Here is an 18,734-nt window from a genome sequence, read left to right on the forward strand (position 1 = left end):
TGTCCATATTTATTATTTAATTATCTTTCTATATTTACGCATTTTAAATAGCTTGGATAATTATCTTTTCACGATATCTGTCATTATACCTTTTTCCCCTTTCTGTTCCTTGTCTTCTGACATATGAAAGCATATTTGTTACTGATGCCACATTTCTTTTCTTGAATCAAAATAAATGTATGCACAATCAGAGTTAATAGGCTTATCTATTTTCTTTTAGATATTTTTTAGAGATGAACATAATGATCAATTTTTTACTATTTCTTGATTTATTGCATGGTGTGATAGGAAATGTGGCTTCGAGTTAATTCTTCCCCAAATAAATAATATGAAGCTGTTTAAATGTTTACTTAGTGGTTTCAAAGTTATTAAGTCCTTTTCTCTTCCCAATCTTCTATTTGCACATCAGAATTTTAATGCTATAAAGAAGAAACAAAGGGGCAGCCTCAGTGGCTCAGCGGTTTAACGCCACCTTCAGCCCAGGGTGTGATCCTGGAGACCCGGGATCTAGTCCCACCTCAGGCTCCCTGCATGGAGCCTGCTTCTCCCTCTGCCTGTGTCTCTGCCTCTGTGTGTGTGTGTGTGCCTCTCATGAATAAATAAATAAAATCTTTAAAAAAAAGAAGAAACAAGGGAATATAACACTATATGTTAACTATACTGGAATTTAAAATGAAATAAAGAATAAACAAGGGAACAGAATAGAAAGACCAGAAATAAATCTATGTGTATATGGTCAATTAATGTACAAAGAAGCAAAATATACAAAGGAGATAAAAATATAAAAAGTACAAAGGCAGTCTTTTTAATAAATAGTGTTAGGAAAACTGGAAAAAAAAAAAAAGAAAACTAGAAAGTCATAACACACACACACTAATCAACCCAAAATGGATCCAAGACTTAAATTTAAGACCTGAAACTGTAAAGCTCCAAAAAGAAAACATGGGGGTAAGCTCCTTGACATCAGTCTTGACAGTGATTTTTGGATTTAACACCAAAAGCACACACAATAAAAGCAAAAAATAAACAAGTGGACTGTGTCAAACTAAAAATTACTGCACAGCAAAGGAAACTATCAACAAAATGAAAAGGTAGCCGATGGAATGGGAGACAATATTACAAATCATATATCTGATAAAGAGTTAATATCCAAAATATGTAAGGAGCTCATACAACTCAATAGCAAAAACCCCAGAAATCCAGTTAAAACGTGTGTAAAGGAGCTGAATAGACATTTTTCCAAAAAAGTCATACAAAAGGCCAATAGGTATATGAAAAATGGTAATCAATATCACTAACCATCTGGAAAATGCAAATCAAAATCACAATGAGATGGTACCTCACTCCTGTTAGAATGGTTATTCTCAAAAAGACAGATAAAAAGTATTGGCCAAGATATGGAGAAAAGGGAACCTTTGTGTGCTATTGGTGTGGATGTAAATTGGTGTAGCTACTGTGGAAAACAGTATGGAGGTTCCTCAAAAAATGAAAAAAAAATACCATATGACAGAGCAATCCCACTTCTGGATGTAGATCAATAGGAAATGAAGTCAGGATCTTGAAGAGCTATCTGCACTCCCATGTTCACTGCCGCATTATTTACAATAGCCAAGATATGGAAACATCCATCAATAAATGAATGGATAAAGAAAATATGGTATAGATATGCAATGGAATATTATTCAGCCATGACAAAAAAAGACATTGCCATTTGCAACAACATGGATGGACTTTGGAGGCCTTATGCTAAGTGAAATAAGGCAGACAAAGATAAATACCCTATCACTTGTATGTGGAATCTAAAAAAGCTGAACTTGTAAAAACAAGAAAAGTGCTTACCAGGGGCTAGAGGTGGGAAGAGAATAAATAGGAAGAGGTTGGTAAAAGGGTACAATCTTTCAGCTATAAGATGATTGAAGACTGAAAAGCCAATGTATAATAACATAGTGGCTGTAACTGATAACACTACATCATATAATTGAATTTTGCTAAGAGAGTAGAACATTCTCACCAAAAAGAAACAAACATATATGTGTATATATAAACAAATATACATTGTTTCTTTTTGTTTTAATATACACATATATATATAGTGATGAATGAACTAGATAAGAGGCATCCTTTCACAATGTATATGTATATCAATTCATCATGGTGTACACTTTAAGTGTCTTATAATTTTGTCAACTGTACCTCAATAATACTGAAGAAAAATGAAAATAATCTACATAGTAACAAATACCAATACCACAATACCACATCAGCACAACTGCAGTGATATATTTTTCCTTTACAAAAAAAAAACTCCTTCAAAAATAATTTTAAAATATTTAATAATTTAAAATATAATCTATCTTGGGATGCCTGGGTGGCTCAGTCAGTTAAGCATCAGACTCTTGGTGTTGCTCAGGTCGTGATGTCAAATTCGAAGGGTCAAGATCCAAGTCAGGCTCTGCATGGAGTTGGCTTCAGAGTCCCTCTTCCTTTGCCCCTCCCCTGCTTGCACTCTGTCTCTAATAAATAAAAATTTTAAATATATATATGTATACACATATACATATATACACATATACATATACATATATAATCTATCTTACCTGCAAATACAGTTTGTCTGCTTTCAATTTACTTTCCAATTTTAGCAATTTCTTTGCCTGTTCTGGTACATCCAGCTTCATTTTTATCATGCACTTAGTTTCCCGAACAATTTCCAGAATTTTGGGATCAAAATTAACCAGCAACTTCCCTGTTTCTGGGTGTCGCACAAAAAGCGTGGCTTGTAAAGCTACAAATAAACAATTATTGACATTAGTTTTTCTGGATTTCTTTTCTGCTCCCAGCTGTGTTTACATGCTTGCCTTCCCTACTGGGTACTGACTTCTTTATAGAATAATAGTGTTGGATATCCCAGGTGATGAGGCATAGCATCTGACATGTGGTCAGTGCTCAAAACTTAAATAAATGAATGCAGAATCTCTGCAAACCCATAAAATCAGATCCAGAGAGATAAAAATAAATGAAAAGGAGATAGCCTTCATGCTATGAACTGCAACACTTTTCTGAGTGGGTGTGATAGAACTATAATACAATGTGGTTTCTTTTAATGGATTGTGATTTAACCCCTGGGAGAACTGGAAGGTGTGCACAACTACAAAATATGACATACCTCATATGATAAACCCTTTCCCACAACTAACCCCAAACTGTTTCTTTAAAGAAAGAATTAAGCCTCTATTTGAATTTCTGGTAACTAAGCTCAGTATCAGTAAGAAATATTTATTAAACACCATGGCATTGTGAGCTTCTAGGATACAGAAGAAATTTTTTTTTTTATGCTACACCTAAACTACTTTCTGAACATCATTCACATAAATAGGTATTTGCAGGCATGCTTTTCATTATGAATTGAAATATATAATCCCAGTTAGTGGCAAGTAGCCTTAGCTTCTTTGTTATCCTAACATGAATTACTTCTAGAAGCATAATAATAACACACTTCTCGATGAGTATGTGCTAGTTTAAATTATATCTTATATTAACAAACACTACTAACATGAGAATTTCTTATGTATCTCCCAAGCCTCACATTACTTCATAGAGTGCAGCTGCATTGAATTTCTCATAAAATGAAATGGTCTACATATCCCTTTGAAGTTAGTTGACTTTTACTCATCAGATAAAAATCAGTCTTGAAATGGTTCTTAATGATGCTGCTTGAATGAGGATTTCAACTGAAAATTTTACCTAATTCATTTGAAATCTTTTTAAAATTGAGCTAGAAATCATTTATCCTCTCAAGTAAATTCCAAAATAACCTTGAAACATTCATTTAATGAAATCTATCTTCCTTAAGGCTGTAATGAGCTTTCTTGAAAGGACAAAATGGTCATTGAGACCACTAAGAATAATTGCAGCCAGGAAGTCAGTTCCAGAACTGAGTGACATTCCATTAAACCTTATAGAGCAATCACCTAAAAGAGGCCAATACAAGGTCCCCAATTATTATTCCGAGTTCCTATATGGTTAAATATAGCCACGTCAATATAACAAGAAGACTGCGGAGCAATTCATTTCCACTGATCTGTGTTCATAAGAAAGGCACGTTTAAGTCCCAGCTTTGCTACTTCCTAGATGTGCGATGATCTTGTGCAGGTGACTTAATCTCGTAGTACCTCAGTTTCCTCATCTATAAAATGAGGATAAGCACAGCTTCCCCTCCTTTAATCCGTGAGGATTAAAGGAAGCTGCACATGTAAAGTGCTTTGACAACGCCTAGTACACAGTAAGGGCTACGTAAGTGTCTGTTATCACTGTTCTTTAAAGGATACAAAGATGAACAGACATAGAGAGTACCCTTGGACTGTGTGGGCAGATGAGACAGATCCATAAAGCAGTAAGTGTCATGAGAAAGAGCAGCAGATAAATTGTGTAGAGGACTCTGGAGGAGGAAGACATTAGTTTCTGCTGTAGAAGAATAAGGAGCAGCTACATGGAACAGGTGATTGGTGAACTTGTTTTTTGAACACATGCTGATAAGAGGAAAAATCACCAGGACCAAAGAAAAGTAGGAAGGTGTAGGATAATGCAGAAACAGAATAATACCTGTTCCACACGTCAGTGAACAATTCCGTCTTCTCCTTTCCCATAATGTGAATTTTAAGTTTCTCCTGATGCTCCTTTGAGAGTATTGCTCCTTAGCTGGTTTTCAATTGGCTCCATAGGGTCCTCCCACACTCATTCCCTGCAAACAGCTGGCCCGGTATGACTGGCTTAATAAAAGCTAAACCAAGGTGCCAGTTGGGGAGGACAACCTGCAAGGGTTGGGACCCTGACCTCAGGGACAAAGGCAGGGGTGAATTAATGATGTGGAAAACAGCATATGTCCTCATACAGCTGAAATATATGGGCCTGGAACCAAGAGGATGAAAAAGAGTGGCCTCCCTTATCGTCACTGCCAGTGACTCAGCCACAGAATCTGTGCTTCCTGTGTCTGCAATTTTGTTGGAATGGGGATCCTGGTATGGGAGGGAGAAATCTTCCCATCAAGGGACACATCAAGGTTCCACCAAGATTACAGATAAGAGCTTAAGGTTACAATGGGACAAAGCAGGAATCTGAACTGACCACCAATGGAGTCCACACAGTAACAAACACCCTAGGGGATACCAGCATGGACACATGATGCTTAAAGCCATCCATCCCTTGCCTCACAGTGGACTCTGCCCTATGCTCTGGCACTCTGCAGAGGTACTCAGACACAGCCCTAATACTATGAATTTACTGGAGCTCAAAAGTGAATTTAAATTCAGTTATAGAAAAAGGAAGAACGGAAGGGAGGGAGGAAAACAAGAAAAGTGCCATTCTTTCTTCCCTGATTAGGACTGAGATCTGAATCTATAATATGATCAAATTGAATATGAAAAACTTCCCCTAAATCTATGGAGAAATTATCCATGAAGAGTCTCAATATTTACTTTTAAATACTGCCTTTTCATGGGAAGTCACAAAGTATATCAACTTTAAGGTGATGGCAACTTTTGTTTATAAAATCAGAATATTATTAACAACTATAAAAAATAATTGCATCATCCCCAAATATAAATATAATCATTGTAATGTTGTATAAAAGGGATATGAAAATTCTCCAGAACCATGAATTCATTCAAAATCACCTTATACCCACTCCATAGCATCACTGTGGAGTTTTATACACACCATACTGTAACTGTGAGAGCTCTCTGACCCAGGCTGTGTGATAGACCACTTCGAATTCCACCAGAACATAGGAAATTTTGTTATACTGACGAATGACAGCTTTACCTTCCATACTTGACAAAATTTCTGAGTTTTTCTGTTTTTTTTTTTTAAGGGGAAAAAAAGATTTATAATTAAAAGACTGCTGGTTGCTTTTGTATTCTAACCATAAAGCTATTAGTATTTAAAATGTCATCAAATAATTATGCCTTAGATTTTGCCTCAGAGTAAAACAGATGAGGAAAGCCATACAAACTAGAGATGGAAGTAGGGAACCATTACAGACAGAAAGGTCTCTAGCCTTATACCCAGCTAGGCTGAGAGCCTCCGCTTTCAATTCTCTATTCCCTCCCCACAATTCTGGATAAGACACAATGGATTGATTTTCCTTCAACCGTGAATATCAGAGAAAATCCCCCAATTCCAACACTTAAAAAAAAGTAACTGTGTATCAAAGAACAAAAGCCAAATTTCTTTATGTAAAAATTGAATGTTTTATGTTTTGATTCACAGATGTCAAAAACAGGGCAATCTCAGCTCTGTCATTACAGAGTCCATCAACAATGGACTCCTCATCCTGGCTACTTTTTTAAGGCCAGGGTTTGAATTTTATTTTACAAATAGTAAGAACAATAAAATTATTGATAGCAGTGAACCTGAAACAACAAAGACTTAATATCCAATAATGCTTAAATACTAAAATTATTTGCAAGACTATTTTTGGTAGTTATTTTGTTCTGTATGTAGGTTTAAGATACCACCCTACACAAACCAACTCTGCTTTGTGGTTCTCTTTACAAAACCAAATCAAATAAAAAACAAAGAGAAGGCAAACTGACAATTTCAGAATGCCAGCAGGGCCTAAGAGTATACTGGGTTTTCCAGAAATTTAATAATCTTAAGGACACAGAGAATGCATATACTCTATTATACTTTGCTCTAGATTTCAGTTCTTTATTCGGGAATACACTAAGAATGTCTTCACGTTTGCTAACATATGTCAGTGACCTATCTGTCCACACATAGAAGTAATCCTCAGGACTACACCTATACTTTATTGTTTTCAAAGCAATGACTCTTTAAACACCTTGATCATGTGTCCCGTGTTACTCAAAGTCACAAGGTTACAAGATTCTCCCCCTTAAAGATTAGCTATAGTTAAGTGAGCTTACTTACCAAACATGAGAGAATTGGCTTAGTCTCCCTCAAGCACATTTAAACTAAATTTTCTTTGCCTCATGAAAGCATTAGTTCTAACTACTTATTGGGCACAGACATTACAGGTAAAATATATGTCTTGTGTTAAAACTGCCATAATCCTCATAGTGCAAATGTAACTATTGGCTTACAAAGAAATAGTTGATGGGTTCACTTATCCGGCGATACAGCTGCCTCACCCAGAGTATTTTTCCTGCTATGGGGGGCATGTTTCGAGCAAGAGGGGGGTCATCTTTTTGAGAGTAATAAAGCTGCAATTAAAGATCTGGTATTAATGTTCAAAATTCAACACAATGGAAGAGGCAAAAATATTCAACACATTTGTATTCACTTGTCTTATACACAGGAGGTAGTCAATAAATATGCAAATGCACTTCAGAGATAATCTGTGGCTCAGAAACTATGATGTCTACAATGCATGACATTTAATTCTCTCTTAACCCTTATTTTCCATTGCATGTATATTTTTTCTATAGTTTATCCCAAATTTTAAGGAGATCTTCAAATGAGGGAGCACATAAACTACATCATATCTGTTATAATATTCTTCAGAGTCCATATTTCTATACACAGCAGTATTAACTTAGATGGGCTTTCCTATACACACACAAATCCTGTTGCAAAAAGAAAAAAAAAGAAAAAAACCAACAACAGTTGTTAAGAGCATAGGAATGTAACTCTGGCTGTCCAGTATGCTGTCAACACCTTCCAACGTATAGAGGGGTATATCAGAGATACTTAGCAATGAGGGGTCATTCTGAAAAGTTTGGGACAAGATTATAATGGTAAACACTTTTCATAATACTTTTCTTTTTGTACTAAAGTACTTATTCTATTTACAAACATGAACCTTGCCTTCTTAGTAGCTTCAAGTTCAGCCACATAATACTGAAGAATACGCTCAATTGTGTGGTTTATTTCTGACTGAAGACAGGGGATTTTCAGCTTCTGGAATCTAAAAGTAATCGAAGGTGAATAATTAAAAAGTAAACAGGAATCATACTTAAGAATTGCTGCCATCTCCCTGCTCAGTGGGAAGTTTGTTTCTCCCTCTCCCTCTGCCCCTCTGCCAGCTTCTGTGCTCGATCTCTCTTTCTCTTTCTCAAATAAGTAAATAAAATCTGAAAAAAAAAAGAGTTGCTGCCATCCTAAAAATCCATTTATTCACTCATTTGACAAATATTCATACCAGGCTTCATGCATTGTCCCAAGACAAAGAGAAGAACAAGACAGGTATAGTGCCAGGCCTCTTGGAGCCTCCAATTATGCTTTGGAAAAATGTAGTTTTAGTCAAGTTACATCATAATTATTTAAATGACAAGAGTACCAGAAAGGCATATATCAGGGGAACTCAGCCAAGTCTGGGGAGTGGAGAAAGACTCCCCTTTCGAAGGAGACATTTAAACCAAAATTGAAAAAATGAGTGGGGAAGGCTGGCTTAGCCAAGATGGAGGCAGCACACTGAGCATCCCTCTGCCAATATTGATGCTCACATAATTCCAAGTAGCCATATCCTAACAGTGATCTGTCAGCCAAAGATCACTTCCCCTTTCAAACAGAGTGATGCATAGGAAGTGCTAGGATGATAACGTCCTGATAATACAGTGAATTTACACCAGAGTATTAGAGGTAAAAAAGAGAGATGGACGGACAAAAAGATAGATTGAGACCAAGAGGGAAATGGCCAAGAAAGCAGTACTGCCATATATATGTGCAGTTCTTTCAGTTGTCAAAATCATTTCATAAGTCTGGATGGACTCTTTCAATGTCATGAGGTCTCACAGGTATGACCCATCCTTTGAGAGATGTGGAACTATAGCAAAACTGGGCCCAAACCCAGATGCACTGACTCTCAGGAAAGAGTTCCCAAAGGGTCCCTAATACGGGCCATGAGCCCTCGCTGAGCTTGAAGGAAATGGCTCCTAGTCTGACCAGTCTGCCCTTCCAGGGATCACTGTTGCCAAGATAGAGGGAAAGGAAGCAGCAGGAGCACTCTGGAGGAAAAATGTGAAGTCTGAGGATCTACTACCCTTAGATAATTTCACTCTTGGAAATTCTTGCAGTATGCAGAATCAAATATTATTTGCTCCCTCTCCAATAATGTTTATGGAATTAACCTCAGATATATTACATAGCTAGAGGAAAAAAATCATGTGAAATAATTTCATTTTCTTATTGAAAGACTTTCTGCTTCAAAAAATGCAACGAGGGCAGCCCCGGTGGTACAGCGGTTTAGCGCTGTCTGCAGCCCAGGGTGTGATCCTGGAGGCCCGGGATGGAGTCGCACATCCGGCTCCTTACATGGACCCTGCTTCTCCCTCTGCCTGTATCTCTGCCTCTCTATCTCTCTCTCTCTCTCTCTCTCTCTCTCTGAATAAATAAATAAATAAATCTTTTTTTAAAAAATGCAATGAAAAATATCATGCTATATTTCACATTTTTACCAGTCTATTTAATGATCATTGAAAGATTAATGTATATAAGTCTCAAAGTTTACAGAGGAGAGATTTCCAAAAATATCTTATTTGAAATTGCATTTTCAGATATAAAGTGATCGCACCTAGAAACTATACCCCTTAATGCATTAAAAATACCTTTGAAGCAGCTGAAGGGCCTGCTGAGAAGATAAGATTTTTCCAAAAGTACTGTTCATAAATGCTTGTATTTGTACCTAAAATAAAATATTAATATTCAATTGATTTGGGGCATTAAGGAAGAGACTGATTTTGTTTAACAACAATTAATGACTTTCCTACAGAATTAAAGTAGCCTGAAACACACCTACTATCCATGCATCTAGAATTGCACTGTCCAGTAGAACTTCACTGGCCACATGTAACTTCACCTGCTTCTTTTAACTACTATTCATGTGGCAACTAGAAAAATTAAAATAACATATGTGGTTTGCATTTGCTGTTTATTATTTATTGGCTATGACTGACTTAGAGATTTACAAAAGGAGTGTATGTCCCTTACCAAGCATATTTCTTGGAACATTTAGAATTTCTAAGCATATTGAGATGACATAGTAGACATCGAGGGTCACCAGGGGTCGATTTCCAACACTGCTGCTCTCAGAAACCCCTTTGCAACATTAAGGAAAAACAAGAAGAAAATATTTTCCAACACTCCTACCATCCTTAGCAATGAACTCGATTCTCCTAGTACCCAACCAATGGAACCAATGCACTTTTGTAAATTATTTTCACTTATAAATGGATATGGTCTACTTATATAGGCCATGTTTATTAATCAAAATTTTGAGAAAAGAAGGAAAATTTAAACATTGACACCTCTTTGAAATATTAAAAATTTAAGAAGGGCCTCTAAATACACTGAAAGCTAAAATTTATGTCTAAGACCATAGAAAAGCTGTTATAACATATAATCTTTATTAATAAATCATAAAAATATGGGATGCAGCAAAAAGAGTTCTAAGAGAGAAGTTTATAGCAACACAGGCCTGCCACAAGAAGCAAGAAAAATCTCAAAAACACAACCTAACCTTATACATAAAGGAGCTAGAAAAGAAGAACAAATAAAACCCAAGACAGCAGAAGGAAGGAATTAATAAATATTATAGCAGAAATAAGTGACATAAAAGCTAAAAACAACAACAAAAAACAATAGAACAGATCAATGAAGTCAGGAGCTCATTCTTTGAAAAAATCAACAAAATTGATAAACCTCTAGCCAGACTCATGAAAGAAAAAGAGAGATAGAGAGGACTCAAATAAACAAAATCACTAATGAAAGAGGAGAAACAACAACCAACACTATAGAAGTACAAACAATTATAAGTCTATATATGAAATTTATGAAAACCTATATACTAACAAAAGTTGGACAACTTTGGACAACTTAAAAGAAATAGATAAATTCCTAAAAACATATAACTTCCCAAAACTAAAGTAGGAATAGAAAATTTGAACAGACCAATTACCAGCAATGAAATTTAATCAGTAATTGAAAGACTCCCAACAAACAAAAGTCTAGGACCAGATAGCTTCACAGCAAATTCTACCAAACATTTAATGAAGAGTCAATATCCATTCTTCTCAAACTATTCCAAAAAATACAAGAGGAAGGAAAACTTACAAATTCATTCCATGAGGCCAATATCACCCTGATACCAAAACTAGATAAAGACATCACAACAAAAGAGAACTACGGGCCTTTATCTCATGAATATCAGTGCAAAAATCCCCAATGAAATATTAGCAAACCAAATCAACAAAATATTTAAAAAATCATATACCACAATCAAGTGGGATTTGTTTCATGAATGCAGGGGTGTTTTAATATTCGTAAAACAATTGGTGTGATACATAATATTAGTTAGAGAAAAGAATAAAAACCATATGACAATTCAATAGATGCAAGAAAAGCACCTGTCAAGTTATAACATCGATTCATGATAAATACCCTCTGCAAAGTAGGCCTAGAGGGAACATATCTCAACATAATAAAGGCCTTATACAAAAAACCCACAGCAAAAGAACCCAAACTGAAAGCCTTTCCTCTAAGGTCAGGAACAAGTCTACTCTCACCACTTCTATTCAACCTAGCACTGAAAGTCCTAGCCACAGCAATCAGACAACATAAAGAAATAAAACGCATTCAAATTAGTAAGGAAGAAATAAAACTCACTATTTGCAGATAACATGACACTATAAAAAACCCTAAAGATTCCACCAAAATCTACTAGAATTGATAAATAAATTCAATAAAGTTACAGAATATAAAAATATACAGAAATGTGTTGCATTCCTATACACCAATAATGAAGCAGCAGTGAAATTAAGAGAAAAAATCCCATTTATAATGATATCAAAAACCAATAAAATATCTAGGAATAAACTTAACCAAAGAGGTGAAAGACCTGCACAAAGATATGGAAAGACATTCCATGTTCATGAGTTGGAAGAACAAATATTGTTAAAACATCTATACTACCCAAAGCAATCTTCAGATTTAATGTAATCCCTATCAAAAGACCAACAGCATTTTTCACAGAGCTAGAACAAACAATCCTAAAGTTTGTATGGAACCACAAAAAACCCTGAATAGGCAAAGTAATCTTGTAAAAGAAAAAACTGGATGAATCACAATTCCAGATTTCAAGTTATATTATAGTGCTAGTAATTAAAATGGTATGGTACTGGAATAAAAATAGACACATAGATCAATGGAATAGAACAGAAAATCCAGAAATGAGCCCAAAATTATATGGGCAATTAATCTTTGACAAAGGAAGAATGAATATATGATGGAAAATGACAGTCTTTTCAACAAATGGTGTTGGGGAAACTGGACAGCCACATGCAAAAGGATGAAACCAGACCACTTTCTTTCACCACACACAAATATAAACTCAAAATGGATTAAAGATCTAAATGTGAGACCTGAAACCATAACAGTCCTTGAAGAGAGCACAGGCAGTAATCTGACTTTGGCCCTAGTAACATCTTCTAGATATATCTCCTCAGGCAAGGGAAATAAAAGCAAAAACAAATGATTGGGACTACATTAAAAAAAAAAAAAAGCTGCACAGCAAAGGAAAACAATCAACAAAACTAAAAGGCAACCTGCTAAATGGGAGAAGATATTCAAAAATGATACATCCAATAAATGGTTAGTGTCCAAACTAGATGAAGAACTGATAGAACTCGATACCCAAAAACAAATAATCCAGTTAAAAATGGGCAGGGAGCACCAGAGTGCTTAGGCGATTAAGTGTCTGACTCTTGATTCCGGCTCAGGAATCAGATCAAGTCCCACATCAGGCTCCATGCTAAGCCCAGAGTCTGCTTGGGGTTTTCACTCTTCGTTTCCCTCTGCCCCTCCCCTTGCTCGCTCTCCCTCTAGAAAATAAAAAGATTAAAATAAAATAAAATAAAATAAAATAAAATAAAATAAAATAAAATGTTTTTTAAATGGGACATGAACAGACATTTCTCCAAAGAAGATATACAGATGGCCAACAAACACATGAAAGGATGCTCAACATCACTTATCATCAAGGAAACGTAAATCAAAACTACATTAAGATCATTTCACACCTGTCAAAATAGCTAAAATCAACAACACAAGAAACAACAGGTGTTGGCGAGATGTGGAGAAAAAGAAACCCTCTTGCACTATTGGTAGGAATAAAAATTGGTGCAGCCACTGTGGAAAGCTGTATGGAGGGTCCTTAAAAAATTAAAAATAGAACTACTCTATAATCCAGGAATCACCCTACTGGGTATTTACACAAAAATTACAAAAACACTAATTCAAAAATTTACAAGCACCTCTAACTTATTGCAGCATTATTTACAATATCCAAACTATGGAAGCAGCCCAAGTGTCCATCAATAGATGAATAGATGAAGAAGATGTGGTATATATGCACAATGGAGTATTATCCAGCTATAAAAAAAAAATGAAATCTTGCCATTTGCAACAACATGGATAGAGCTAGAGTACAATGCTAAGTGAAACAAGTAGTCAGAGAAAGACAAATACCATATAATTTCACTCATGTGGAATTTAAGAAACAAAACAAATAAGGAGAAAAAGACAGATAAACCAAGAAACAGACTTTTAACTATGGAGAACAAACTGATGGTTACCAGAGAGATGTAGGTGGGGGGATGGAGGAAATAGGGAGTGAGGAACAAAGAATACACTTATCATGATGAAAAAAAAATAAAATGATAAAAAAAAATCATAAAAATAATTTAAGCAGGGGCGCCTGGGTGACTCAGTCTGTTAAACTTCTGACTGGCTCAGCTCATGATCTCAAGGTCCTGAGACTAAGCCTCACGTTGGGCTCCCTGCTCAGCAAGGGATCTACTTCTCCTTCTCCTTCTGCCCATCCCCCTGCTCATGCATGCACGGATCCTCACACTCTTATCGCACTCTCTCAAATAAATAAAATCTTTAAAAAATAATTTAAGCAATAGTTTTAAAAACAAACAAATTCCCACTGCTATAAAGATATAATTGCTAAAACATTTTGGAAGCAAATTCCACCCTGCCCAACTAGCCAAACACTATAACTAAAACATATCTTAATATATCAAACAGTCTAATTTTCAAAAACTGAAAGGAAATCTATGCCAGAAAGAAAAGGCATTGTTAGGATTTTAGGATCATTCTTATTCATATTGCCCAGATTACCTTAATGTAATTTTTAAAGAATCTTAAATGAAAAATATATTTATATATAATTTTCCTCAATTCCATGGCAAAAATTTCATATTCAGGAAGTGGATAGAGTATAGATCCTGTCCCTCTCTGTATCTCCAGGACATTCTACAGCAAAGAGGAGCCCATTCTCTGGGGCTAAGCTTGGGTTAACAGTATTTTATAGTAAGAGAGTAACGAAGGTCATGTAAGCCCAAAAGGTGGGAGAGAAATATGTTGCAGTCTCACCAGACATACTTTTTAAGTACCCTTCATCCTTCTGGTGCCCCTTAAGCTATGACAAACAGGATGAAGTCTCCTTTAGAGCTGTCCTCTAAGCTGTACAGAGAATATGGCCATAAAGTACAAGGCCAAGGGAAATCTTTTCACACTTAAAGAGTAAGGATGACATATTTTCTCTTAGTCCGGAAAAATGACATTGGCCCCTCGGCACAACAAAAATCAAATACAAAATCTAATGAAAACTAAAAATGAACCCCAGCTATAACAGCCCTTTGGGCTTCTGGTTATTTATTGATATCTTTTACTGAGTATGTTCATTTTTCATTTAAAAAGATGGAAAATATTTTGTGGATTAGTTAAGAAATTTTTCATGCAGCAAATAGGTTTGATCAATTACACAAGCGTAACTTCTAATAGGAAATATATAAATTCTAGTACTATTGGTTACTTTTCAGCTTTATTGAAGTGAAAGTATGCATAATTACTAAAGTAAAAGTATGTATAATTACTTACCTCTAAACCATTGATTTTTGTCATGAACTCTAACAAATCTGTATCAAACTCTGTCCTTCTTGGATCAAGAATGTCATATTGTTTTTTCTTAACCCCTTGATATATGTTTTTGAATTTTATTGACATAATATCTATTCCTTCTATCGTGGAATTACTCAAGGCTGAATACGTTTGCACAATAGTTATCATTTCTGTAATCTTAAAAAGAGGAATGTTATTTCAGAAATGGGATATTAGCACCCTTCCCTAGAATAAACTCTTAATGAATCATTGATTGAAAAAACAAACCAAGGGGCACCTTGCTGTTTCAGTCAGTGGAGTGTGTGACTCTCGATCTTAGGGTTGTGAGTTCTAGCCTCATGCTGGGTATAGAGATTACTTAAAAATAAAATCTATAGGGGCACCTGGGTGGTGCCATCAGTTGAGCGTCTGATTCTTGGTTTTCGCTCAGTTAGTGATCTCAGGATGGTGAGATGGGAGCACAGCTCCACACTCAGTGCAGAGTCTACTTGGGTTTCTCTCTCTCCCTCTCTTTCTGCCACTCTCCTCTAGGCATGCACGCGCGCACACACACACACACACACATTCCCCCTCTCTCAAAATAAATATTTTTTTTAAAAAAATCTTTAAAATAAATAAATAAAAAGAAAGAAAAAAAAAACAATAAACAGCCTCTAGAATCATTTAGCTAAAACCAGTCAGAGGAGATAAAATAGAAGACAAATATCTGTCACCAATCATTTCTACTCTTAGACTATTTCTATCATATCCAGAGAGAGTTGACTACATTTCTCTGATTTTGATCATTTTCTCTCTCAAGAGGGGAAAGAAAAGACTTTGAGTAAAAGCTCTTACAGATGTCTGAATAGTTTCATCTTTTCGCTCTTGAGAATTTTCTGAAAACTATGTCACTGAATCAATAAATTCAAAAGCTTTAGTGTTCTTCTTGGCCCTTGCCACAGTTCTGATATGTAAAACTAAATAAATCCACATCTGTTTTCCCTTTTGCCTGCATTCAGGCAGCTGAAGGCCCAAGAAGCTTGAAATACAGTCACTTGTGACCCTTAAAGAGCCTTGGGAAACCCTCAAAATGAACTTTACTGCACAAATGGTGGTCTCTACCTTGATGTGCCAACACCACCTACTTTATACACACACACACACACACACATGCACACACACACACACACACACACACACACTCCTTCATATCTACAGGTTACTTATTTCTTAATCTTCATCAATGATTCCCCACTGTGATTCCTGCTCTGGAGAACAATGCTCAAAGCTCTCCAGGGCAGGCCCATGAGTCCAAGGGCCAAACAGAAAATAAACCTATTTTCAAGGGATTTTTCTGAATACTATGCACCATGAAGACAACACTACCAGTCCATCTACCAAGCCAGCGGAATTCACATAAACTCCCTGCACATGTCAACCCAGACCACCATTTTCAGAGCAACTTTCACTCTCACACCACTATTTCTATACACTTCCAAACACTGCTGTCATCCTAGAAGCCAGCCCAAATCTGGAAGAAATATGATCCCCTGCAATGCAGCATGCTGTATATATTGTATGTAAAGACGAGAAGTAACTGGATCTCCTGCCTACACAAAAAAGCCACTCACCTTAAAAAGCAAAAACAAACCAAACTCCTACATGCTCTGCTCTTCTAACCTGCCAAGACTCTGCCCGTTATCCCTTAGTCTGCCACCCCAAGGGCCAAACACTGGGATGGAATTCCTGTCACTAAGCCATCCTCCATTTTGTCCATGATGGATGAAGAGTCATCAAGAGGCACAGACAGCAGTCAGTGCTTGGCCTTTCGAACTTCACCAGTGTGTCTCCCACACTCCCAACACCACAGAGCAACAACGTGAAAGCCAGTCATGGTGATCAACTGGGACCACACGCCTGCTTGTTTGTCCCCATCTTGGCTTTTTCACCAGCTTTCTTTATCAGCTTTTGACTCCTCAGATTGACAACCAACTTGCAATCCCTTCTTTGCTCACCAGCCTTGGCAGCATTTCCAGTTCTCAACTTGCTATGTTTGTCTCATCTCAGTGTTGCCCTACTCCACCTACTAGACTCCAATCCCTTTAAATCTCCCCCAAGCAATACCAGCTTCCCATCCTTTCTAATCTCTCCCATATACAGTCAGGGTGAGATGAAAACAAAACTAAAGACAGGGCTCTGGGAAACACCAATATTCACCAAAATTTATATGACAGCAAGAGAAAGACACAGCAAAAGATACTGTACCTCCTTAATTCTGGCATTTTGGGACAGACTAACACTTAATGCACCATCAAGTCTCCACCTACCAACAGAAGGTGCACTTCAGGCAACCTAGTGACACACTGGAACCTTCCTCACTTGTTCCTTAAATATTTCTGTCGAACTCTGAGGTTTGCGAGCTCTCCAACCCCAACTTCAGTGCTGTCTGTCCTATGACTTTGCCACTTATTCATCCTGACATCTGACTCTGCTTTCCCCAATGGGCTCTGACATAGCCTGTCCTCCTGAGTCTCCTCATCTACGATTTCAGAGTTTACAGAGGTAGCCCAACAGTGGTCCCAACTGTGGCCCACTCATCACGAGAATTTCATCCAGGCAGCTCAGTAACCACCTCTGGGAGATTATATAAAAGCCTGGACACACTTGAGGGTACATTTTATAGCCTCATCTTTGCAAACCTGGATACCAATATTCACCAGTTACATATGGGAGTAATGCCCATCAACTAAGGGATTCTTAGTACAGGGGAATTGGGATTACCTAGCAATCAGAACGCACTTTAGGTGAGGTCTCTGGGAAGTGCTGCATTACCTCTGGTTGCTGAGTCCTTGTGGTATGAAATTGTGTCCTTAAGATTAGAGGCAGGGCTTCTCTAGAGGTACAATATGGTAAGTAGCTAGTGAAACAGGCCATTACTACCCACTCCCTCCAGCATCAGGAATATTTGGGCTGCTACTTCATGGATAGGTGCCTAAAATGCCCAGGATTAAACCTGCCACCAAAGATCTTTACTGCTATGGGCTCACCATTAAGGTCCAACCCTGAAACTCTACCAAGAGTAAAACTACACTCAAGTTGATAAGGGTCCTAGCTCCTGGAAAATTTTAGAATAACCAGGATATACCCCAAGGTTTACAATACAGTGCATTAAGAAACATCAACCATCTTTATGGAACACGTCTGACCAATGGGGCCTTCATGCTGATATCCTCCTAATTGGACATTTTTCCCCAAGAAATCTCTATTGTTCACAAAACAGCTCCATGAAACAGTTTCCTACATAGGGTATCAAAAGTACAAACAGCAAAAAAAATTCATAAATTGGACTTTATCAAAATTAAGAACTATTGTGCTTCAAAGGACACCATCAAGAAAGCAAAAAGGTAACTCACAGAATGGATGAAAATATAATATCTGATAAGGGACTCATACCCAGAATATATAAAAAACCTCAGCAATAAAAACACAAATAACCAAATAAAAAATGTGCAAAGAATGTGAATATAAATTTCTCCAAAGAAGAATTACAAAGAGACTATAAGCAAATTAAAAAATGTTCCACATCATTAGTCATCAGCAAAATGCAAATCAAAACCATAGTGAGATAGATATTACTCACTCTCTCTAGTCTAAGTTCAAAAAGGTAGACAATAATAAGTGTTGACAAGGATGTAGAGAAATCAAAACGCTCATACATTCCTGGTGAAAATGTAAAATGAGGGCAGCCCTGGTGGCTCAGAGGTTTAGCGCCACCTGCAAGCCCAAGGTGTGATCCTGGAATCCCAGGATCCAGGTTCTCTGCATGGAGCCTG

At 36.7% G+C, this 18,734-nt stretch overlaps 1 protein-coding gene across 3 annotated transcripts in view; it reads right to left on the reverse strand.

The window, feature by feature from the left end:
* Nucleotides 1–18,734, reverse strand: part of DNAH8 (dynein axonemal heavy chain 8) — a 364,549-nt gene that overhangs the window by 283,255 nt on the left and 62,560 nt on the right. For all 3 annotated transcript variants that reach the window (XM_072833179.1, XM_072833178.1, XM_072833180.1), the window contains exons 13-18: nucleotides 14,902–15,099; nucleotides 9,567–9,643; nucleotides 7,828–7,927; nucleotides 7,104–7,223; nucleotides 5,716–5,851; nucleotides 2,598–2,785 (exon numbers count right to left, since the gene is read on the reverse strand). In XM_072833179.1, the coding sequence (XP_072689280.1) occupies nucleotides 2,598–2,785; nucleotides 5,716–5,851; nucleotides 7,104–7,223; nucleotides 7,828–7,927; nucleotides 9,567–9,643; nucleotides 14,902–15,099 (819 nt within the window). The remainder of the gene's footprint in view (nucleotides 1–2,597; nucleotides 2,786–5,715; nucleotides 5,852–7,103; nucleotides 7,224–7,827; nucleotides 7,928–9,566; nucleotides 9,644–14,901; nucleotides 15,100–18,734) is intronic.

This window comes from Canis lupus, chromosome 7, assembly GCF_048164855.1.
Source record: "Canis lupus baileyi chromosome 7, mCanLup2.hap1, whole genome shotgun sequence".
In the NCBI taxonomy this organism is placed as follows: domain Eukaryota; kingdom Metazoa; phylum Chordata; class Mammalia; order Carnivora; family Canidae; genus Canis; species Canis lupus.